Below are 24,490 nucleotides of genomic sequence, written 5' to 3'. Positions count from 1 at the left end.
ATCCTTATGGCTACATGCATTTTAACTAAATTTTCTCGTTGCCACTTACAGTATATGGAACCTCTTGTAAGACACAGTACAGGAACAAAAAAATCCTTAAAAATATCAGTGCCTTTTCTTCAACAGGTAGATATTACCTGTTGGGGCTCATTTACATTTCAATATGTCATTTTCATAACACGCCTCTCCGATGTAGCAGTACGCGTCCGCACCTATAGGTGGTCCTTTCATAATCTCCCTGAAATGCTTTTTTAAAAGTAGGCAAGTATGATACACAGTACAGTCCTAGCAAGGGCGGACCCTATTAAGCAGCACAGTTGGCTTAGTGGTTAGCATAGCAGCCTCACAGCAGTTTTTTTTCTCCTGGTACTCCAATTTCATCTCATACTCTAAAATCATACAGGTAGATGAACTGGCTTCTCAGAAAAAAAAACTCTGTTGTATATGTGTGTCCATGCGATTTGTCCATGTGAATAGACTGTAAGCTCCTCTGAGCAGGGATTTATGTGAATGACTGAAATATATCCGAGGGTGTGGGGGACTACCTGAAAAATTGGGCATCTCCCGCAGGTTCCAGGAGAGCAGACAAGTACTATATGATTTGTTTGCACTGTATAAACTGTTAATAGTCAAATAACTACACACTAGGGCTAAGAAGAACTGATCTATGCTACAGTATATTGTTATTAGTAAACATTGTGCCTCAAAATAAGGCTCGCCACTGTGTTTTGGGGATCTCTGCACGTCTGGAGCCCCGGGCAGGCAATGTGCTTCTGGTTTACATTTCATTTCTCACTTCCACCCATTTGCCAACTCTGCAAACTTTTAGCTTCCTTTAGGCTTTCAAGACAGATGTCAGTGGAAATTTTGAATTTCCTACAGAAAAGAAAGAAATATAAGAGATCTAAAAACAGGATGAGAAGGAAAAGTCCCTGGAACACAGTCTCAAAGTGGGGAAAAGTAATGAGGGGGGTGAGGGCAGAGAGCTCATTCTCCTGTCCAGCCTGATGGTCCTAATTATTACCAGCACTCTGTCTAGATCAGTTACTAAACTCTCTCTAAACAGGTCACGTATGAAAGAGATCACTGGATGAAAACACATGATCAGTGGTCCAATCAATCTATGGGGTTTATTTACTAAGCCTCGGAGAGAGATAAGGTGGCCGGAGATTAAAGGTCAATTTACTAAGCCTTGGAGAGAGATAAGGGGCCAGATGCATCATCGCTTGGAAAGTGATAAAATAGAGAGTGAAAAAGTACCAGCCAATCAGCTCCTAACTACCATTTTTCAAACACAGCCTGTGACATGGCAGTTAGGAGCTGATTGGCTGGTACTTTTTCACACTCCATTTTATCACTTTCCAAGCGATGATGCATCTAGCCCCGTGTATGGAGATAAAGTACCAGCCAATCCGCTCCTAACAGCCATGTTGCATTGAAAAATGACAGTTACAGTAGGAGCTGATTAGCACGTACTTTATCTCTGGCCACTTTATCTCTTTCCAAGGCTTAGTAAATATATCACCAGTAACCTAGTTACACCACACTGTCTAGACATTCTGCAGTCACATTCGTAAAATTATGTTGCAACTTTATTTGGACATTGGATTGGAAAGTCTCCAAGGCTACGAGCGTACCCTCAAACCTCACCTCTTCTGTCAGTCGATATTTACCAATGCTGTATGCTTGAAGAAAATCACAAACGACCGCTCTTATGATAAGATGATAGGACTTCCGAGTTTATGACCCAGGAGTCCTATCTGTGCATGCGTTGGCTGATGCACACACTACGAAGGGTGCTCGGAGGGATCTTGATTGGATCCCTCTCAGAGGGCAATGCGAAAAGAAGTCCATAGGTTTCTATTGGGTAAAGTCATCTAAAGAGGGTGTTACACACCGTGTCCAAGCCCCGGAGCTTGATGCACATGCAAAAAGCAGTAAAACCTCTGAAAACTACATTTTCAAGAGTTTGACCACAATAACTGCATTGATGCTCCCCCCTATGTGTGTCTGCCCCTACCTTCCAGAATGTAAGTTCTCACGAGCAGGGTTCTCTGCCCTGGAGTTTCCTAACCATGTGCCCCTCTCTAGCTGTTACTCCTGCCTCATGCATGTGCTAATTTCCACTGAGGCTCATTGTCTTCTCAGTAGCTGGGGCGAGATGTAATAGGGTCCGAGATCGAGATCGCTGGAAGTGCAGGATGCAGGGTGATCTCTGTCCCTTTAAAAAAAGTCAATCACTTGTGAGTGATTGCCCTTTAAAAAGGTCCAAGATCTTCCGGCATCTCGCACCTATGGTGATCTCAGATCCTATTACACCTCGCTCTGGACCTGCAATTCCATTCTGTTTATACTCTGTTGATTTGTTGTTGATTGTCATTGTATATTTTTGTATTGTGGAATTATGTATTTGTTGTTGACAAAGATAACACAAATGGTTTAGCAGCTTTTATTTAGACATTGGATTGTCCTGTGTATTGGAAAATAGACTGACTAGCACCAGGACCCCAATGATGTCATGGTAATTGCACTAGGAATTGCACAAATAATTGTACACTATTGCATGCGTAATTGTTCAGATGGGATGTGGTCAATTTACCTACAATCAAATACCATCAACCATTGAGTGATGGTCAAAATACCGACAAGGAAAAAAAAAAGACATGGTCAAAATCCCGACATTCAAAACAGCGACAAAGTCAAAATACCGACAATTAAAATGTCAACAGGTCAAAAATTCAACGTGAGTTTTTCATGATTTTCTCATTGAAACTGACTTTTTCATACTTTACCATCCCAGTGGACCTGGAGGGGGAATACAATAGTGTTCCGAGCGCAGGGAGGCACCGTGCCCTTGAGAGGGGACGTGCTACACTTATAAGGTGTCCATGTCGACCTATGTCGACATACACACACAAAAAACCCAATGAAAAACTTGTGTCGGGGGGGGGGCGTGGCCTGGCCTGTGAGCTGTGAGGAGGTGATCTCAGAGAGCTCCTGCCGGCCCTGCTCTTTTTAATACAATAAAACCGCTTTAGGGGGTCCTTAATCCCTCTAATATATATTACTGCCTCCCTCTATCATCTGGGACCAGAGGGTCTGGGTTGCGGAGCCGGGGAGCCCTTTTAAGGGTTCATGCAGGTTGCGGCCCTCCCCTTCATAGAGAGCCGGGGACTGTGGTGTGATTTCCCCCCGGCCGGAAGTGCGGGTGTGCGGGCCGATCGGCGGCGGAGCTCGGGAAGGACAACTTCTACCGACCATTCCCACGCCTGTCCTGTGCCTGGCTGGCCTGCTGCGGGAACCCCCCGTCGCCTGCGCTACACGGAGCGGAGACTCGGCGCACGGAGCGGGGACCCGCTACTCAGCGCGGACGCGTCTCCCGCGCGCCGGAGGCTGGGAGGCCGCACGCAAAGCCCCTCTCTCCCCCCTGGCTGTGAGCCGCCTTATCACCTGCGGTTTCACTCACCCTCCCCGCCAACGATCCGGCTCGCTCCGGGGGCTCCTGGTGCCTCTGTTGTGGAGGCCTTGCTTGGGGGACTGGCGGCGCCATTTCGGTTGTGGGCTGTACGCCCACACTACAGATAATAAACGGGGCTGGGGGGAATCGGGGCCCTGGTTCCTACACCCCCCCCCCCACACTGCAGAGTTCTACCTCGGGGGCGTGGCCTGGAGGCTGACCTGACGGGTGGCGTTTCCCATAAGCGCCCAGGGACCTGGGAGTTCTTGACTTGCTCCGCCTGCACGGCAGACGCTACCTGAGCAGAGGAAGAGACGAGGGACCCTGGTGAAGCCTTGCCGGGAGCCCCAGAGCCCGGGCGGTGGCCATCTTGGATTGCGAGTGTTATAAAGAAAAGCGGCGGTGTTCTGGCGGCGGGGTCCCTCAGAGCCCAGGTGAGCCTCACACGCCACCCCCACCTGCATAAGCCGCTTTCCTCTCCTCTCCCCTCCCTGCGACCTCCTGTCGGACTGCTCCCTCACCTGCTGCGGACAGTCCACCAGACCTACAACGGCCCTCTGCCCTCTGTCCACATACAACCGTCCCCTGGGGTTGTAGCCCCGTGCTCTGGACGACTCCACCTGTTACCCGACTACCCCCCACGCACCCTGCACAACCCCTTCTTGCCCTCTGGAGCTGAAACCGTTCCCATAAGGGCCCATCAACCACGGCCCACGGCTACGCCCGGCCCTGCACACTGTTTATATCGGGCACTGTAGCGGCCCAGCTTGGGACTGCGCAAGTGGGACTCACTGGTGTCCTTGCGGATCGCCCTGTGTCCTGTGAGCGCTACACAGATTTCCTCTCTGCCAGGTGAATCCTACTTGGGGTGCATACTCCGAATCCCTCTCCCCCCCCCTATAGAGGCTCTCTGTCTCCCCCGTTACATACCTCCACTAATTGACACCCCCCTCCGTCGGAGCTCCCCGAAGTTTGCCACAAGCTGCCAACGCTGTTGCTCCACGCAGTAATGCAATACCTCGTGCTCTCGTCCTCCGTTGCTCTCCGTGAGGCCACCTGATGATCACCTGAGACCAGTCCGCGGGGAGTGACTGCTCCCTGGGAGCCATGCTGATCTATGTATCTTCTTGATTCTGACGCATCTTGAGTTTATTGCAAACACCCTCCTTGCTATCTCCCTGGAACATGAGGCGTACCTCGAAATCCTCGAAATGGAGCAACAACAACAACCGATCTCAAAAATCCACGAGATCTCAAGCAGACCTGAGGCCTTTCCTTCATCCATCAATATCCCCACAGATGGAGAGCCGTTCTTCACCCCACCCCCCGACGTCTCCCTCTGCCTCCTCGATCTCAAATCCGGCTGACGACATGGCTGACCCCGGTACGGCGGGAGGCCGGGACCTCCGGGAAATTCTGACCTTCATGAAGTCACTTCCCACTAAGCAAGACCTTCAAGACACCATTAGGAATGAGCTCGCCTCCATTAAAAGCGAAATCTCACACCTGTCTGATCGCGTAGTGAACTTGGAAGAAGACCAAGAAGCCAATGTCTCCTGTATGTCCTTGTTGAGAGACTCCATCTCTGCTCAATCCAAGGAAATCCGTGCTTTACAGTCTAGGATGACGGATATCGATAACAGAGGCAGACGGAATAATATCCGCATCCGTGGTCTCCCGGAAGACGTTTCACAGTCTGGGTAGTGGATGCCCTGACCAAGATATTTAGCGAACTCTTGAATAAAGATTCAGGCAACATTATCACTTTTGACAGAGCCCACAGAGCCCTCCGACCGAGAGGCCTCACCACCGACAGGCCCCGAGACGTCATTTGCCGGCTTAATTATTTCTCCCAGAAAGAGGAGATTATGTCCAAAGCCCGTCAACTGGCCAAAATTGATTTCAACGGCTCCGACATCAACCTCTATCAAGATCTTTCCTGGTACACGCTCCAGCAACGGAAATCCTTGAAACCCCTAACAGACGAACTGAGGAAACGTCAACTGCGGTATCGATGGGGTTTCCCCTTTAACCTCCAAGCTTGCTCCTGTGGAAAATGGTTCACCCTGTCTTCTCATGCAGACCTCTCCTCATTCTGCTCTTCATTAGGTCTACCTCCGTTGGACATTCCAGATTGGGAGTTTTCTCTCCCTGATGTCCCTCTCCCTGAAAGGGCTCCTGACCTACAACCATGGCATGAGGTACGCGGCGCCAAGAAGAGAAGCCAACCGAACGCTTCCCCCTCCAAGCCTACCTTGCGCTGAGGACTCTTCTGTTTTAATGTTACTGTTTTTGCTTCTTTCAAGAGTCTCTTATTACTACAACAGTGGTGGAGGGTACTCCTTCTTCTACAAGAGTTCTCACATATGCTTCTCGTTAAATCTCTGACTGTTGAGGGATGTTATTACTAACTAACCAATCTGTCTGTTTGAGCTGGCCGGTTGGTGGTGGGGGCTGTGGATCATTCTGCTGCCCCTGTTGCCCGCCGTCCGGTCCTCTTAATGCAAGTTATTTTTGTTTTGTTTTTTTCCTTCCTTTTTGTGTCAGTTTTGGGCATATTTTTTCACCATGGCTCCTGGCGCGGTTCACTCCCGTTCCCCCATTGAACCCGCCCTTGGCTCACTGCCAGTAGGGAGGCTGAAAGTACTACGGTTCATTCTCCCCCCTGCGGGTCTTCTTCTGATGTTATTACATTGTTATTGTATCTTTTTTTACTTTGTCTCTTTTTCCATGCCTACTCCTCTTCCTCCCCCTTTTCTATCCTTCCACTTTCAGGTTTATAGAAATTCGCTCTATTTCACTCCACCATGAGTGTCCCTGGGAGGATTAAAGTGCTGTTCCTTAACACGCGTGGTCTTAACACGCCGGAGAAGAGATCTAGCCTTTTACGTTTACTGAGGTCTGAAAGGGCAGATGTTGCGTTAGTACAAGAAACCCATTTTAAAGTTGAAATTCGTAATCCCTCTCTTACCAGTCGCTATTTCCCCACGGCATATTACAGCAATACCCCAGGTAGCAAGTCCAAGGGAGTGGCTATTATTTTCTCCAAGGATTTACGCATTTCTGACGTATCCACACATACGGTGGATTCGGGTAGACTCCTCCTCTTGACTTGTAAACTCTTTGAACAACTGTTTACTTTTGCAGTGATGTATGCCCCAAACCAGGCCCAATTGTCTTTTTTCAATTCCCATCTCCCGAGATTGGACTCTCTGTTCCAAGGCATTACTGTCTTGGGTGGGGACTTCAATTGGACTTTGGACCCCAGTACTGACACATCATCCCAAACCCCTAGATTTGTTGCATCTAAATATCGCCATATCAAACGGTTACTTCATACACAACAACTAGCTGACTCCTGGAGAACCCTCAACCCCTCGGGTCGTGACTATTCCTTCTATTCACACCCCCATCGGGTTTATTCCCGCATAGATTACTTGTTCCTTAGCCATAGACACCTCCTGCTTCTCATAGACGCCACTATCGGCTCTATCACCTGGTCAGACCACGCTCCGGTGACGTTGACTCTAGATCTCCCTCACGGTCCCCGCAAACAATGGACCTGGAGACTCAATGAGTCCCTTCTCTACGACACACTTTGTAAAGATGCCTTAGAAAAGGCTATAGACGATTATATTGCCACGAATGACACAGGCGATGTCTCTCACCTAACTATGTGGGAGGCACATAAGTGTGTACTCCGGGGCAAGCTGATCCAACTAGGCACTTATAAGAAGAAGCAGAGGCAGTCTCTGATCTCAGGTCTTCTAACTAGGATTCACGCCCTCGAGACCTCTCACAAGGCATCATTGTCAGATAGGACCCTAGTGGAATTGACGGAAGCCCGCTCACAGTTGAATAAACTCCTGTCGGATAATATAATTCTCTCCATCCGTAAATGTAACCAGAAATACTATCAGTGGGGTAATAAACCTGGCCGAGTCCTAGCTCAGGCTATACGTACTCAACACTCGGCCTCGTTTATTGGCTCTGTGAAGGATGCCAAGGGAGTCCCCAAATTTAAATCACCTGAGATTGGCGCGTGCTTTGCACGGTTTTACGCCTTGCTCTACAACTTAGAAAGTGCCCCCCCGGGTGCAGACCCCCGCCTTTCACTCCAAAAAATAAGGGACTATCTGCGGTCCATAGAGTATCCCGTTCTCCCGCCCTCGAAACTTAGCTTGCTGGAAGCCCCTTTCACTGCCCAAGAACTGGATCACGCCATTTCCTCTATGCCATCCGGGAAAAGCCCTGGCCCTGACGGCTTCACTATTGCATACTATAAGGTGTTTACGGATAGACTGATTCCCCTACTTCTTAGAGCATTCAACTCCATTTCATCTGGCTCTCATTTTTCCAGTGACTCTCTGGAGGCCCATGTTTCGGTGATACCGAAGCAGGGCAAAGACCCCTCGGTTTGCTCCAGTTATAGGCCCATCTCCCTCCTGAATGTGGATCTTAAGATCTATGCGAAGATCCTGGCCAATAGATTGAAGACGTTGATACCTCTCTTAGTTCACAATGACCAGGTTGGTTTTGTTATGGGCCGAGAGGCTAAAGACAATACAACCAAAATCCTTAATCTTATCCACTTAGCTTCCCACAGTTCTACTCCCACAATCCTACTCTCTACTGATGCCGAAAAGGCATTTGATAGGGTCAGTTGGAAATTTCTGACCTCAATTTTAGAGCACATTGGCTTAGGTCCCAATGCACTTGCTTGGATACTAGCCCTCTACGACTCTCCGACTGCAAAGGTACGCGTAAATGGCACCCTGTCTGCACCATTCACCATAAGCAATGGCACTAGGCAAGGCTGCCCACTATCTCCATTGATCTTTATGCTCTGTATTGAAGTGCTAGCTAGAGCCATACGAGCTAAGCAGGACATCAGAGGTTTTGTTGAGGGAGATGGAGAGTACAAATTAGCACTGTTTGCCGACGACCTTTTAGCCATAGTATCCCATCCCACCGACTCCTTACCACACCTGATGGACGAGCTTGACCTCTATGGACAACTTTCCAACTTCAAAATGAATTACTCTAAATCTAGCGCTCTTAATATTTCCACCCCTGCAGAGTCCGTAGTAGTCCTTAAACGTTCTTTCCCCTTCTCATGGCAATCTTCTCATATAACATACCTCGGTGTAAAGTTGTCCGCTAGTGAGTCCCAGCTGTTCCTGTTAAATTATTTGCCTCTTTTGCAAACAATTCGGAATGATTATTCTAGATGGAATATGAGATATCTATCTTGGTTTGGGAGGATAAATATAGTTAAGATGAATACCCTTCCTAAACTATTGTACGTAATGCAGGCCCTCCCAGTACGCATCCCAGAGTCCTGGTTCCGATCCATTTCGCGATTGATCCAACAGTTTGTCTGGCAACGGAGGAGACCTAGACTTAAACGCTTCCACTTGACTAAATCAATCAAAAATGGCGGCCTCAAACTTCCCGATATAAAACATTATTACCATGCCATTCTTCTAAGCAGAATTATAGATTGGACGAGAAGTCGCGAGCTCAAACAATGGGTGGTACTGGAGGGCCTGTACGTGCAGCAATTCCCGGAAATATTCCCTTGGCTCCCCTCCTTCCCGAAGTTACTCCTCCCCCATCCCACTATTGCTCCCACGCTAGCCGCCTGGAAAACACTACGGGGTCTTCCCTCCATCTCATCCAAATTTGGCCCCTTGACATCTTTTCTGGCCAACCCTGAGTTTCCACCGGGTCTTAACCCCGCCCACTTTTCTCAATGGGCTGTTACAGGATTGTTCAGGGTCGGCCAGATGGTGTCGGCGACTGGAGTCAAACAGTTCACAGACTTGAGGGCGAGGTGGGACATCCCTCAACAGGACTTTTGGAAGTTTCTACAGATAAGGCACTTCTTGACAACTAATACTAGACTTCACAGCGCCGCCAGGGAGTTGACCCTATTTGAGAAGCTTTGCGTTGCAACCCTAGACCCGACCCACACTATTTCCACGCTATATAAAATTGTTTGCCATTCCCGACCTGTCGATACCCCGCCCTTTGCTGTGGCCTGGGAGAGAGACTTGTGCATCTCCTTATCATCTAGAGATTGGGAAAGAATTTTCTTAAAAACTCACTTGAGCTCTGTCTGTGTCCAGGTCCGGGAGACACAATACAAAGTTGTGACAAGGTGGTATAGACACCCCTCCCTCCTCCATGCTATGTATCCCTCCTCGCCAGCCCACTGCTGGCGTTGTTCCTCCACAACTGGCTCCCTCTTACACATTTGGCGGACTTGCTCCATGATCCAACCATTTTGGCGGGAGGTTGTGCTCATTTCTCAGGACATTCTTAAAACTCAGATTCCCTCAGACCCTGCATTTTGGCTTATTAACCACTCTAATATTCCAGTGTCCCAATACAAACACTCATTACTGCATCATCTCAGCAATGCAGCACGTGCTGTAATCCCGGCCATGTGGAGGTCCCAACCCCCCCCCCCTACACGTCGTGCATTGTTCGCTAAACTGGACTATTTTATGAGAATGGAAGACTTGTTTCTCGCATCGATAGGCAAGTCTGGCGAATTTGATTCTACTTGGCTCCCTTGGTTGGAATACAAGGCCTCCCAGGCCTACTTAGCCACTCCCTTGGATAGCAGTTAATATCCCTATAGCTCTGTTTGTATACCTCAATAAGTGGTACCTCTTACTTCCTCTTGTCCCCTTCTCTCCTTTTCTTCCTTCCTACTTTTCCTTGCTTCTTTACTCAATGCCTAATGGCTACCTTTCCCTGGTTCTCTTTTAGTATTTATACTTCTTAGTATATAAGAACACAATTTATTGTTGATGTACAGTGCAGCTCACAGCAGGCACACCATAGCCACCCTACGATATTGTATTACAGTATCCCCAGATCCTTAGATGTTGTGCTCTATCTGCCAGCCCACTTTGCTGCTGCTACCTTTGAAGGTTCTGTATTTCTCTGCTGGCTTGCTATCCTTGCTCTAAGCATTTTTACATTTAGATCTGTGACTATATACTTTATTGGTATCAATGTTTCTAAATTTGAATATGTCTGTGTTCTTTTTTAATTTTTATGTCTTTGAAATCTTTAATAAAAATCGATTGTACAAAGAAAAAGAAAAACTTGTGTCAACTTTTTGACCTGACGACATTTTAAATGTCGCTATTTTGACCTTGTTGGTATTTTGACCTTGTCCGTATTATGACCATCGGCCAATTGTTGTCGGGATTTTGATTGTAGGTATTTCATACTAAACCTGTTCAGATTGATTGTTAAATTGGACATTGCTAAGAATATCCTGAAAACATTTTTTAAAAATGCATACTGGGGTAGGGAGAATGTTGTGGAGCACAGGGCTTCATGTTTGTACGCATGTGCACTCACAATTGCAATTTTCTAGGCTAAGGAACTGCTAATGGGGGTCATTCCGAGTTGATTGCTAGCTGAAAATGTTCGCTGCGCAGCGATGAAACTAAAAAACGGCACTTCTGCGCCTGCGTATGCGGCGCACGTGCTACGTACTTTCACAACGGCCAATGTAGTTTTACACAAGGTCTAGCGAAGCTTTTCAGTCTCACTGCCAGCCGCAGAGTGATTGACAGGAAGTGGGCATTTCTGGGTGGCAACTGACCGTTTTCAGGAAGTGGTCGAAAAAATGCAGGCGTGCCAGGAAAAACGCAGGCATGGCTGGACGAACGCAGGGCGTGTTCGTGACGTCAAAACAGGAATTGAACAGTCTGAAGTGATCGCAAGCGCTGAGTAGGTCTGAAGCTACTCTGAAACTGCACAAAAACATTTTGTAGCCGCTCTGCGATCCTTTCGTTTGCACTTCTGCTAAGATAAAATACACTCCCAGTGGGCGGCGACTTAGCGTTTGCATGGCTGCTACAAAAAGCTAGCGAGCGAACAACTCGGAATGACCCCCAATGTTAGCAAGTGAAGCTGGCACCCAGAATTGCATACACATTCACAGCCTGTACACAAAAATGAGGAACATCGAGGTTAAGGGTAGTCCTATGGCTACGCAGACTGGCCGTGGCAGTAGCAACACTGTCACCATGTTTCTCTACGTACATGATCGCAGCTGAAGGCAGATACATGCCTCAAAAATGGCCATAACACAGCTGCGTTTTTGCTGCCACTCCCCGTTAACTCCCCCAAGCGGCCACTTCCTGTCACTCTGCAATGAAATCCGCTCTGCGAGCGCAGTCGCAAAATTACCTTGGCACGTACGTGCTGCGATCGTAGCACATGTGCAATCTGCTGATAAAACGCTGTGTTGCGTGAACTTCAGCCATTGCATATGAACATTAGACCCACTGTTCTAGATGCTGTAAAAGAGAGTGGGAAGAATACCATTTTCTTATAGAGGAATAAGATACTAGTAGTAGTACCTTAACCATCTAGAGAGAGGTAAGATATGGAATCAGCCTGCTGTGGTCTGCAGTGGCTATAATGCTGTGGCTAAGGCGAGCTCAGGGAGGACAGAAACCTCCCGTGGAGCAGCTATGGAGCAGAAGGGCTATGGAGCAGAAGGGTTTATGTTGTGGAGCAGAAGGGTTTATGTTGTGGAGCAGAAGGGTTTATGTTGTGGAGCAGAAGGGTTTATGTTGTGCTTCTATCATCATAAAACAGGTCTGCAAATAGGATAATATACTGGCTGTCGGGATTCCGGCGTACAGGAGACCGATGCCAGAATCCTAACAGCTGGTGAAATACGGACGCCCGGAATTTCAACACATGCTCAGTATTCTCACTCGGTTGGTTGGTCCACGCCACCAAGCAAATGGGAATAGAAGCTTTGGCGAGCAAAGTGAGCCACCGGGTCCGATGTGTGGAGAGCGCAGCGTGGAGAGCGCTGCCTCGCTCCCGGGTTTCTGTCTGCTGGGGTATCACATGTATCCTCTGCAAAGAGCTACATGGAACTAATGATTTGTTGTCTGTCATAACGGTATAATTTACTAAGATAAAGTAATCAGCTGAACTAATCTTCTTAATATTATGGGGGTTATACAGGTCGCGACTGCAATATTCCCATGCCTGACGCCAGTGCGCAAGCGCAGGTCCCGTCCTGTGAATGCGCGACACGTCCAATGCGATCACATGCATTGGCTGAGAACACCTCTACCCGATTGACAGGTATAGGCATTTGCTAGGCGGGCAGGGGCGGCGACGAACCATTGCGGGGGGCGGCACAGGTAAAATGGGGGCAGGTTGGCGGCATTTTTGGGCCGGCTGCGTGACATTATGGAAAAAATGGCGTCAGACTAGCTGCAGCTGAAGGGGGTCATCCACAACTGCTGTGACCACAATTGGATTGTGACTGCAGCCGCGGGGCGGGAGTTAGCATGCTGTGCGGCCTTACCCTGCGATGGGCGGCCCCCAGCATGCTACAGTAGGGATTGCAGATTCTGCTTTATAGCAGAATCTGCAATCCGTGCTGAATACCCCCCCCCCCCCACCCCTATGCTCAGTTTGAATACAAGTATCTATTTCGGAGGGGATCCAGTCTCTAGATCGACAATAACTAGGTCGACACTATCTAGGTCGACCAGTATTGGTCGACAGTAACTAGGCCGACAGGGTTTCTAGGTTGACATGTTCTAGGTCGACGGGTCAAAAGATCGACCTGTTTTTCACAATTTTTTTCTTTTTTTGAACCTTTTCATACTTAACGATCTATGTGGACTACAACTGGGAACGGTAACCTGTGCCGAGCGCAGCGGTTGTGGAGCGAAGCACCTTTCCCGAAGCTCGCTCGCCATCAGTGGCGTACGTTCGTCCCAGTTGCCCGGAGGCAAGATAAATATTGGTGCCCCCCTATTTCCTATATCAAGATAAATATGTGTGTGTGTGTGTGTGTGTGTGTGTGTGTGTGTGTGTGTGTGTGTGTGTGTGTGTGTGTGTGTGTGTGTGTGTGTGTGGTGTTCTGAAAAAAAAATGTATATAATGTATTTATACATTTAATTGTCTTTTATTTTAAATCACACATTTCTTAGCAGTCATACCCAGGATTAGAACCCATGACCTGTTACACTGACAGCAGACACTTTACTGATGGAGTTATTTGCTCCTGTACAGGAAGCATGAGAATTCTAACTATATGAAGTTATGTGTAATTGTCAGAGAAGTATCTTCATATAGTTAGACTTCTCATATTTCCTATACAGGAGCAAACAGCTCCATTAATAAGGTGTCTGCTTTCAGTGTAATGGGTTGTGGTTTCTAATCCTGGGTGTGATACTTGTAAAATGTGTATAATAAAGAGGGTGTGATGTGTAAGGTGCAGGGGCCAGTGAGGAAGTCGGCCACTGAAAAGACAGCGGCAGCTATCAATTAACTTAATTCAATGGTGTCACAAAATGGGAGGAGAGGTGCCCCTTCAGAGCAGGAGCCCGGCGGCAGATGACTCCGTTGCCTCCCAGAGTTCTGCCTCTACTCGCCATGCAAGGGGACACGGTGCACTAATTGGGGTTCCCGGTCACTCTACGAAGAAAACGACATAAAAAAAATCCTGTCGACTTAGTTACTGTCGACCAATAGTGGTCGACCTAGACACTGTCGACCTAGTTACTATCTACCTTCCATACCACACCCATTTCGGAGATACACATCTCTGAGAGAGGAGTGTAGTGTTTCATGAAGAACTTGATTTCAAACACAGAACTTTATAACTATAAACAATGCAGCCATTTTGCTTACACAAGATGAATCATCTGCTTGAGGCTTTGTCATAAAGGAGATCTAAAACCAAGTTGCTTGTATCAGATGTATAAAGTGTTTGGCAAGGAAATTAAATATCGCAAAAATAATAGGTACTTTCCAGCATGGTTACAGGAATCCCAGACGGTATCCGAAGAGCTGTCAGAATTGAGTGGAGTTTATTGAGAAATACCACATAAAAGTATTTTAATCATATCTGGAATTTAATTGTGTGGTTTTTCACCATGTATCACTGCCATTGTATATGTGAGTGTGGCAGATCGCGATTGGTCGGGACTCAGTCAGTGGGGGAAAGCCACGCCATGCTGCCAGCTGATTGGCATAACAGCTGAGCAGTGGCCAGAGTCTCACCAGACTCAAATTGCAACTACCGATGCCTGCCGCACCACCGAACAGTACACAGATACCTGGACATTCCTCGTCCGTACTCCGGACAGTATGGTGGATTTCCGGACTGTCCGGAGTAATCCCGAATGGGAAGTAAATCAAGGCGCCCCACTGGAGCTAGGTCGCATATGCCCAGGGCCTGTCCTGCCTTACATTACATGCTAACAGAGGCAGTATGATCTCCGTATTCTTAATTATCTTCTATACACAGTAAAAGTCATTTCCATTTATTTTGATATATACGAGTTATTTGTAAGATGTGATCTTCACATATATGAGTGTTACATTCAGTAATTGTTGCTGGAAATCATGGAACTATGAAAAAAACCCTAATAAAAAGTGTTTTATGTCAAATGATTTAGGACACACATGAATGGGCTGCAGGACAAAGGAGCTAACACCCAACAATCAGTCAATTTTTTGGGAGAAGACCAGAAGAAGAAGGCTCTCTGACAGGGTCTACTACGTTATGCCGGCGCTTGGGATCCCAGCCACCGGCATGCAGGCAGTGGGGTGAGCGCAAAAGAGCCCCTTGTGGGGCTCTGCAAGAGGGAGAATAGTTGTCGGTATGCCGGCTGTCGGGATTCCGGCGTCGGTATGGTGAGCGACGGGATCCCGACAGCCGGCATATCAAATGCCTCCCCTCTGACAAACCCCTGTACTGCAGACTGATAACAGCCCCTCAGACAGGCCTCTCACCTCTCACTTGAAGCAGCGAAGGCGTCAATGCCAGTTCATCATCCAGGGAGTTCAGGGGGACCCCGTCTTGCAGCCATATCATGCTCACAGGTTCAGGGGGCCCATGAGCATCACAGCTGAGATTAAAGGGCACATTGGGATTCACATGCATGTCCTGGGGCTCATCGGTAAAGAGCGGCAGACCTGGGGGTAACAAAGGAAATGAAATGAGTACATTATTAACGAGCCCTGGAATATACTTTCACGGTTCCCTCACACTAGCTTAGTCCAGAAAGTCTAATACCCACAGAACACGTTACATAATCTCAGTTATGGCAAATTGTAGCCAAGTATTTTACATGATTAAGGGGGAGATGTACTAAGCAGTGATAAAAGTAGAGAAGTGAGCCAGTGAAGAAGTTGCCCATGGCAACCAATCAGCATTGACGTAACATTTCTAATTTGCATACTATACAATTGTACGGAGCAGCTGATTGGTTGCCATGGGAAATTTCTCCACTGGCTCACTTCTCCACTTTTATCACTGCTTAGTACATGTCCCCCTAAGAATGTTTTAGTTATCAAAGCCGATGCAACAAACTATTTATAACCAACATAAATCTAATAAACAGTAAGGGGGATTCTTTTTATCAGTAATTTGTGTTTTAAATGATTTCTTCATTGTCTTACCTTCCAGTTTTAAGTATGCTGTATCAGAATAGATTTCCACGCCAGAGACCGAACACTGATACCAGCCTGCATCTGACAGCTGTAGTGAGTGGATTCTGCGGAGAGAAGGGGAATGGAAATGTTATCAGCTAAACGTTATTGTGATGTCAATACTTTCATGGAACAGGTACAAGAAAAGATGTGAATAAAATAACACAGAACTCTGTGTGTGTGGGGGGGGGGGAAAGGGTAGGCGGGTCTGTGTCCAATCAGGACAGTGCAGCAGGAGAGGATAGATGTAGGGACGGATGTTTGTGCATGTGAAGTAGCGACCCCTACCACCATTCTCAATGTTAGAAAGGTGAATTCAGCTTTATGGTGACATTATATGGCCATCACTTCCACAGCATCCACAGATGGATACCTGCCATCGAATGGTGAAAACGCTACCATCACAAGAAAAACGTAGATGGTGTTAAACCAGCAAATATCAATGTCCATCCCTAAGTGTAAGTACATGTAATTTTTTTTTAATGATTACAATCGGCTATCGCCATTCCGAGAGGCCATCACAATACACATTAATAGGCTTCCCCATGCAACTTTTTGCCAGCCATAAACCTTACATGTACAGACCTATCACAATCAAAAATGTATGTTTGTGACGGCAGTAGGCTTTATGTCCTCTGATACATCTTCATCCCAGGGGTATATTTACAAAGATTCGTGTTTTTGCCGTTTTTAAGGGTGTTTGATCTCGAATGGTATCGGGTGCATTTTACTGCAACTTTTTGAATCCTGATATGGTCATTCACTAAGCTGCCTACTTTTCCAAATTCGTATTTTCCGATGTCGATGTGATTTGTAATGTCAGGCAGTGTTTTACGGGAGTGATGAGTAAAACACTGCCTGACAAAACACAAGGAATCCCAGCCGGATCTGTGAGATCCGTGCAGGGCTTCATTGTGTACCTTAAAAAGGTGTTTAAATTGTTTTAAAATCTGAAAAAAATTGCGTGGGGTCCCCCCTGCTAAGCATAACCAACCTCGGGCTCTTTGAGCCGGTCCTGGTTGAAACAATATGGGGAAAAAAATGACAGGGGTTCCCCCATATTTGATCAACCAGCACCGGGCTCTACGCCTGGTCCTGGTGCCAAAAATACGGGGGACAAAAAGCGTAGGGGTCCCCCGTATTTTTGGAACCAGCACCGGGCTCCACTAGTCAGAGAGATAATGCCACAGCCGGGGGACACTCTGCAGGACAGGTAGAGGTGTAGTGATAAATACGTGTGTATGTGGGGGGGGGGGGGGGGTTTGTAGTACAGGAAAGGTGGAGCTGTATGGGAATATGGAGCTGCAATACAAACTGAAGTTAGCATCCAAATAGGAAAGATGTGCATGTGGGATTATCACAGGAATGCTAAACAGGATAAAACATAGTACTGTATAGTGACAGGACGGCCGCACCACAAGACATTGCTTCCTATAATCTTGCTTCATTTTCCTTCCACTTTCTGACCTGAACTTTTTACTCTACACTTCCTTTCCTGTGAAATCAGTGTACCTCCTACATTCTGCTCAGACTATCTCTGTATAAAGGAATGGAATGCTCCACAACTGGTTACACTAGACTTTACATTCCTGTTGGGATATACAGAATGTCCTGTTAGTTTACACTGCATGATGGTGACTGGACATCTTGTTATTTGTAGTATCATGTAAGGTGGCCTTTAATGTTGATAGTTGCCGTATTGTGTTTTGCTTTTCATGACTTGTATACATTTCCTCTTTTGTTATACTGTCCCATAGCTGAAATACTCTGGCATTTTTCAGCAACTCTGTCACATTATCCTTCATATCTAGAATTTTCTATAGCAATGATTGGCGGATGGAGGAATCATCATGGTAGATGATGGCACAAGGGCTATAGACATGGCTCTCTAATCAAGAATTTCACTAACCTCAGTTCGCTGATGACCAACCAGGTATCTTCTTCATGTGGCATCTGGAACTGGTTGATGTCGGCAAAGTCCAAAGCTTCCCCATCTCTCAGCCACTCTATATCCGGTATCACCCCATCACCAATCACCGAGCAACGAATCACAACGTCCTTCCCGAGCGAAGAGGTGATGTTGGTTGGGTTGGTCTTGAAATGAATGTCTACGACATAAAAGCACGTGGTTAGTTCATTTACTTTGGAATGTCTTTATGTCTAGGAATTGGGAAATGTCAGAGAATTTAGGAAATTATGAGTGTAATCTCAGGATTACTCAGCCAAGTCCTCCTTACTCTGTGTTCTTCACTCTCCTAGCGCCACTTGCTCTAAGTTTTTCACAATTACTGTCAGACGTTTAAGCCCCCACATTGCTGACTTTTTTTACATTTTTATTTATAAACCAAAACTTTTATTTAATAACCAAAACTTTTATTTAATTCATCTCTGTGACATTTTATTTTTTCCAGTCAAAATACAATTCAATGCAAAAAAAATTTATTCTAAAACAAAAACAAATTGACCATAGAATGAACTCGCTGAATGATGTTCTCTTAAGGATTTCACCTTGTTATGACTTAGATTTATTGGCTTATAGATGTCATATAGTAACGTTTCTTAGATACATGGCATAACGTTTCATACAGCTGTTAATTTTCATGGCCGTGGGATTTAACACAACACCGCTCTGTAGTCATGACCATTGCAAAGCTGTGTTAGATCCAAGGACAAACATATAACTGTGTCTCATCATATAAAGACATAGCTGAAATTATAGAAGGGAGCCAGGGAAATTAAGTCATGTATAGATAGCAAAGGTTACAGGAAGCAGGATCGGACTGGCCTACAGGGGTACAGGGAAAATCTCATTTGATCCCCACGCCTTGTGGGCCCACTCTATTCATGCCTACTGTCCCGGATCCTGCAGCAGGCACCCAGTTTTTTGGGTAGTCCCTCACAGCCCTGGAAGAGTGAGCACCCCTTCCACATTCTGCCCACTTCCCAGTAGAATGTGAAGATAAATACATAAAACCGCAGACCCATCGGAGGGGACGGGGTCTAATGACGCAATTATATGCTAATCACGTCATTTTAGCCCCACCCCTTAGACCCTGGGTCTAAGAATTCCACCAAAGGGCATGGGTTTGCGAAGCCATCTGGTGGTGTTTGCAGAAGAGCATGCATTCGTGCCAACTAATGGGAGAAGAGCAAACACAGCTCGTTCCGTGCTAAGTATGGATTAAGCCAAATTAGGTTTTGTACAGAGAAAAACAAAAACAAGATTCAGGATTTGCTGCCTCTACTCCAATCTAGGTTCACATCCAACTTGCAAAAAGATCTCCAAAATCAGGAGCATTGACATTCTCTGGGAAGACCATTTAGAGCACCCGTATAAAACCAAAGCAGCTTCCAGAGCAGCTCGGCTGTGTTTCACAAATAACCTTCATTGTATGTAAAGATCCCATTGTCCTAGAGAAGCACTGTGATGAAATACCGAACCTTTGACCGATAATGCACTGTGGTTAAAGCACTCTTTTCTCTACAGTGATGAATGGGCTTTCTCATGCACTTGCTGTGTGCTCTTGCCAAAGACCTACTGACTCACTCACCAAACACTGTCATCGCATCTCTACAGCTTTCCTTGAAATCTCTTTGTATTAATTTACAAGCTAACCTCCGGCAATAACGAACACAGCAGAAGTAGATGCTTTTCATTGTTCTATTTCATTACTACACATTATTCAAATAATTATTTAGATTATTAGATTATTTCATCACTATTCAAATCACACGTTTGCTATCATGTAGACGGACATAAATCAACATATAAGAGTCTTGCAAAGAGCACTGTTCAGTTATAAAGCGTTCTCTTTATCAAACTGAAGAAACCGGAATCACCCTTTGGACGAAAACCTATTCTCCTATTCCTCAAGGATTATGGTAGTTCTTGTTCTGTTTTTGCCTTCATTCCTGGAGATAGTTGACCTGGATGGTGCAGCCAGGTCAGCCCAGTGTGGGGGGAAGAGTTACAGAAAAGTGGATGGACCGTGATTACCGGCATTGTGAAATGGGACCAGCATGGCTTCCCACTTGCATATTCACGAACCCTCACAATACCCTTACAGATTCTTAATGTAGCACAAGGTAGTAATACATGTCTGGCCTCCAAATGGTGGGCATATATAGGGGCCAATGCAGAGTTGAATGGAACTTGCCCGTATGCAGACATTAGCCCACATGTAGAATTGTACTCATACAAGCGACCAGACTGCCCCTACCCATATGCTCGGTTTCATAGCCATTGCCATTCTCAGTTCAATTCTGCAGCAGCTCACAGTTGACGCCCTGAATGTGGTCATCTGCTGTCAATCGACTCAAATGTCAGTATTAGCCCACGGGTGGCCGCTTTCCACAGTCTGCGCCATCATCATCATCATCAGTGCATAATTCATAGATAAATACTTGTTTAAAAAAACTGGAAAAGTTATTCTTGGTTGCAGTGTCGGATTGGGGCATGTAGGGCCCACCGGGGGAATGCTGTGGTAGGGGCCTATGTTAGGGGTGTGGCCAGTCCGCAGAGGGGGTGTGGCCTGCCACCTCATTGGTTTGACTAACCATTAGAAAGTGCAACATTTGGGCCCCTTCATAAATATATACAGTAAATTCAACTGCTGCATGCATGATAATGTACCAGATTACTAACAGATTAATAACCGCAACGCACTGTAGAAAATACACCATAGTCCAGTATAAGGTAACATATGTATGATGTAAAATTCAAGTGCACAGTCTGGAACCTGATCCTTAGAGCAGGAGGTGGGGCCCCCCAGGCAGTGGGGGCCCCCGGTGGTTTCCCCTGTACCCGTGTGGGCCAGTCCAAGCCTGCTTGGTTGTACTTCCTAGAGTGTGCTGCCAGGGCAGCTAACCAGTACTGCTGCCCTTCTCCTCACCAACCTGCACTCTGCTTCTCTGACCTCTTTCCTCAGTCACCTATAATATGCAGGGGTCGAATTAAGGGATGAGGACGCCCCTAGGCACAACAGTAAAGGCTGCCCCCCCCCCCCATCATTTTATTATTTTCATTGATTGGTTATAAACCCTTATTTGATGACTGTCAATTTAATAGAATAATAAAGTAGCCACTATCTATGAAATAATTTTATTATTAATTATGTATACGTATTTGCTAAGTAGAACAGCTTACTGGGGCAGTATGTTCATGACCTACCTGTTTACACGCCACTCAAGATGGCATATGGTACAGTACAGTGGAAATATTTTGCTACTGGTACATTTCAGGCTGACAGTAACAAAACATGCATCCAAGTGCCACCCCCCAAACAAGTGCAGCCCCTAGGCACGTGCCTCACGTTCCTAATGGGAAATTCACGACTGATAATATGCACCACGTCCGCCTTTCTCCTTGGTACCTGCCCTTCTTCCCACCACTAATTCCATCTTGTTTTATCCCCTATTACAGGTTGAGTATCCCATATCCAAATATTCCGAAATATGGAATATTCCGAAATACGGACTTTTTTGAGTGAGAGTGAGTTAGTGAAACCTTTGTTTTTCGATGGCTCAATGTACACAAACTTTGTTTAATACACAAAGTTATTAAAACTATTGTATTAAATGACCTTCAGGCTGTGTGTATAAGGTGTATATGAAACATAAATTAATTGTGTGAATGTAGACACACTTTGTTCAATGCACAAAGTTACCAAAAATATTGGCTAAAAATACCTTCCGGCTATGTGTATAAGGTGTATATGTAACAAAAATACATTCTGTGCTTAGATTTAGGTCCTATCACCATGATATCTCATTATGGTATGCAATTATTCCAAAATACGGAAAAATCCGATATCCAAAATACCTCTGGTCCCAAGCATTTTGGATAAGGGATACTCAACCTGTACTACAAAAACAGTCAAATTCAGGGCTGTTAATTGTGAATGCACTGTACTGACTCGTGATCTTTGAATGTTCTGCCAATGACAAATATGGTCTATCAGGATGGTCTACATTACCTTTGTATTGTTATTACTTGTTGTTTTTAACAAATAAAATACAGAAATAATAAAACATATGATTTATAGTAGTTTTGAAACCTGTTTAGTAGAAGACCTCTACACTCCCATGTGTTGTTCTCTTCTGAGTACACTTACAGAAGTCATCTGGAACTCATCTGGATCTACATATTTGTCAGAGTGGACATCGGTCCTGTTATTTGGGGGTCAAGAAAGATGGACCCATATTTGGCCAAGCTTAGATGCTTTGTGGTTAGATCACGCTTTTCTTTCTAATGATGAATGAGCCACCTCATGCACTAGCTGTGTCTTGCCAAAGATCCACTGACTCATTCAACAGACGCTGCAATTCCATTGTCTATAGTTTTCTTGAAAATTCTCCATTCTCTTGCTACTGGTTAACTGCTGGCAACAGTGAGCTCAGTGAGAGCAGAATCTTATCATACACATCAACACGTTTGCTGTCATATAGATGGACATAGAACAACATTCAATAGAGTATCATTGTAATTACAACAGTCTAAATACTTTTTAATCTTGGCTTACAAGTGCAGTGTACATTATCAGTGCAGTGTGACCAGTCTGAACTTACAAACAAAACAACTGTTATACTGGTCACAAACTCCGTAACATGCTCATCCAGTATTGTGGATCATGTTTAACCCATACTGGCCTACTCTCCCGGGACAGCTGGGAGGCTCACGAAAATCGAGTGGTACTCCCAGCTCCCTGGGAACGTGGGCAAATCTCCCGGATCCTGCCTCCACTGGCAACAAATCCCCACCCGTAGCCACCGGCACCCCCTTGCACCCGACCGCAAAAGTGGGCAGTCTTGGCGACTGATTATGCGATTTGCGCTGAATCGTGTCATTGTAGCCCGCCTCCTGCTTTACAATGCTGGTAATCTGGACATTGTGGAGCTGCCCTGATGCGGTCAAGTGTCCACACCCCTGAACCGCCCACATTGGATAATAATAATAATAACAATAATAATAATAATTTTATTTATATAGCGCTTCTCTCCAGCAGGACTCAAAGTCATTTTACATACATCAGAAACATGGTACATTGTACAAAGGTATTGGAATGACATCAAATTTAAAAACATACAGAAATAATTAAGAGAAACTAAACCTAGGGCGCACAATAAGTATACTGCATGGTTGGTGCAGACATTCTGGGTAATAACTCCTATATAAGTTATATATTCCACCCATGAAAGGCACCAGGTGAGGCAGCCATCTTGGGTGCACTACGTAGGATTACCCTGGATAGAATAGGTCACTCTCAGAAGAAATGACACAAAATGGGTGGTTGCCACATCCTAGCACTAGGGGTAGTGTCCCAACATAACCGTCAGATCCATGTCATTCTTCATTCTATCCATGAGCGTACCAGGTAGGCAGCCATGTTGAGTGCACTACAAAGGTTATGCTATGGGACATAATCCATATATGGACCTGAAGCACATGTGGGGATAAAAAAGATGCGGGCACTATAGCACCTCTGCTAAAATATACAAAAGCTACAGGAGGTGTCTTGAGTTAAAAGCATACTTCCGGGAGGCTCACAAAAATTGAGTGGCACTCCCGACCTCCCGGAATAGTGAACAAGTATCTTGAGATTAGTGGCACTGTGTAGAGGGGGCGGGGCCACAATGACGTGCAGCATCCTTGTTGTGGTAAGACCCTCATATTATACATATACCACAGCACCAATGTACGCCATAGTCCTGCCAGGTTTTCTATCCTGTCCATTCAGTTCTAATGTATTTTTATTGGAATTTGACTGAATGGTCATTCAAACTGACCATGCATGTGGGTCTCATTTGGAACAAATCATCTAAACTGCCATCGTTTGTGGATTCAGTTGTAATGCCCAACATAATATGGTGGTGCTATTTTACAAATACAGTGCCTTGCTAAAGTATTCACCCCCCTTGGCTTATTACCTATTTTGTTACAGTACAACCTATAATTTAATTTTTTTTTTAATCTGAATTTTATGTGATGGATCTGCACAAAATAGTCTATGTTGGTGAAATGAAATGAGAAAAATGTATATAAAAAAGAATTTTTATAAATACAAATTTTAAAATTGGCACGTGCATATGTATTAACCCCCTTTGCTATGAAGCCCCTCAAAAGTTCTGGTGCAACCAATTACCTTCAGAAGTCACATAATTAGTGAAATGAAATCCACCTGTGTGCAATCTAATACCGCTTTCACACCTGAAATTGCGGGTCGCAGCCGGGAGCCTGGCACGGGTGCTACCCGGCTACCCGGTTAAACACGTATTCAAACCCGCAAACTTCCTGAGTTGGAATATCAGGTCACTCGAACCGGACTATTCCAACTCGACCCTTTTACACCAGCCAGAAACACGGGTTATGCACGTTCCTGTGCAATAACCCGTGTTACTAGCTGGCGGTGTAAAAGGGGTAGGGGTATTAGTGTCACATGATCTGTCAGTATAAACACACCTTTTCTGAAAGGCCCCAGAGGCTGCAACACCACTAAGCAAGAGGCATCACACCATGAAGACCAAGGA

General features: G+C 45.8%; 1 protein-coding gene across 1 annotated transcript in view; it reads right to left on the bottom strand.

Annotated features, from left to right (window-relative positions):
- Window positions 1-24,490, bottom strand: part of AXL (AXL receptor tyrosine kinase) — a 208,195-nt gene that overhangs the window by 157,977 nt on the left and 25,728 nt on the right. Inside the window, exons 2-4 of the mRNA XM_063937829.1 lie at window positions 17,874-18,072; window positions 15,935-16,029; window positions 15,266-15,448 (exon numbers count right to left, since the gene is read on the bottom strand). Coding sequence (XP_063793899.1) covers window positions 15,266-15,448; window positions 15,935-16,029; window positions 17,874-18,072 — 477 coding nt within the window. The remainder of the gene's footprint in view (window positions 1-15,265; window positions 15,449-15,934; window positions 16,030-17,873; window positions 18,073-24,490) is intronic.

This window comes from Pseudophryne corroboree, chromosome 8, assembly GCF_028390025.1.
Source record: "Pseudophryne corroboree isolate aPseCor3 chromosome 8, aPseCor3.hap2, whole genome shotgun sequence".
In the NCBI taxonomy this organism is placed as follows: domain Eukaryota; kingdom Metazoa; phylum Chordata; class Amphibia; order Anura; family Myobatrachidae; genus Pseudophryne; species Pseudophryne corroboree.
Note: the sequence above shows the minus strand (reverse complement) of the source record. Positions and strands in the feature narration are given on the sequence as shown.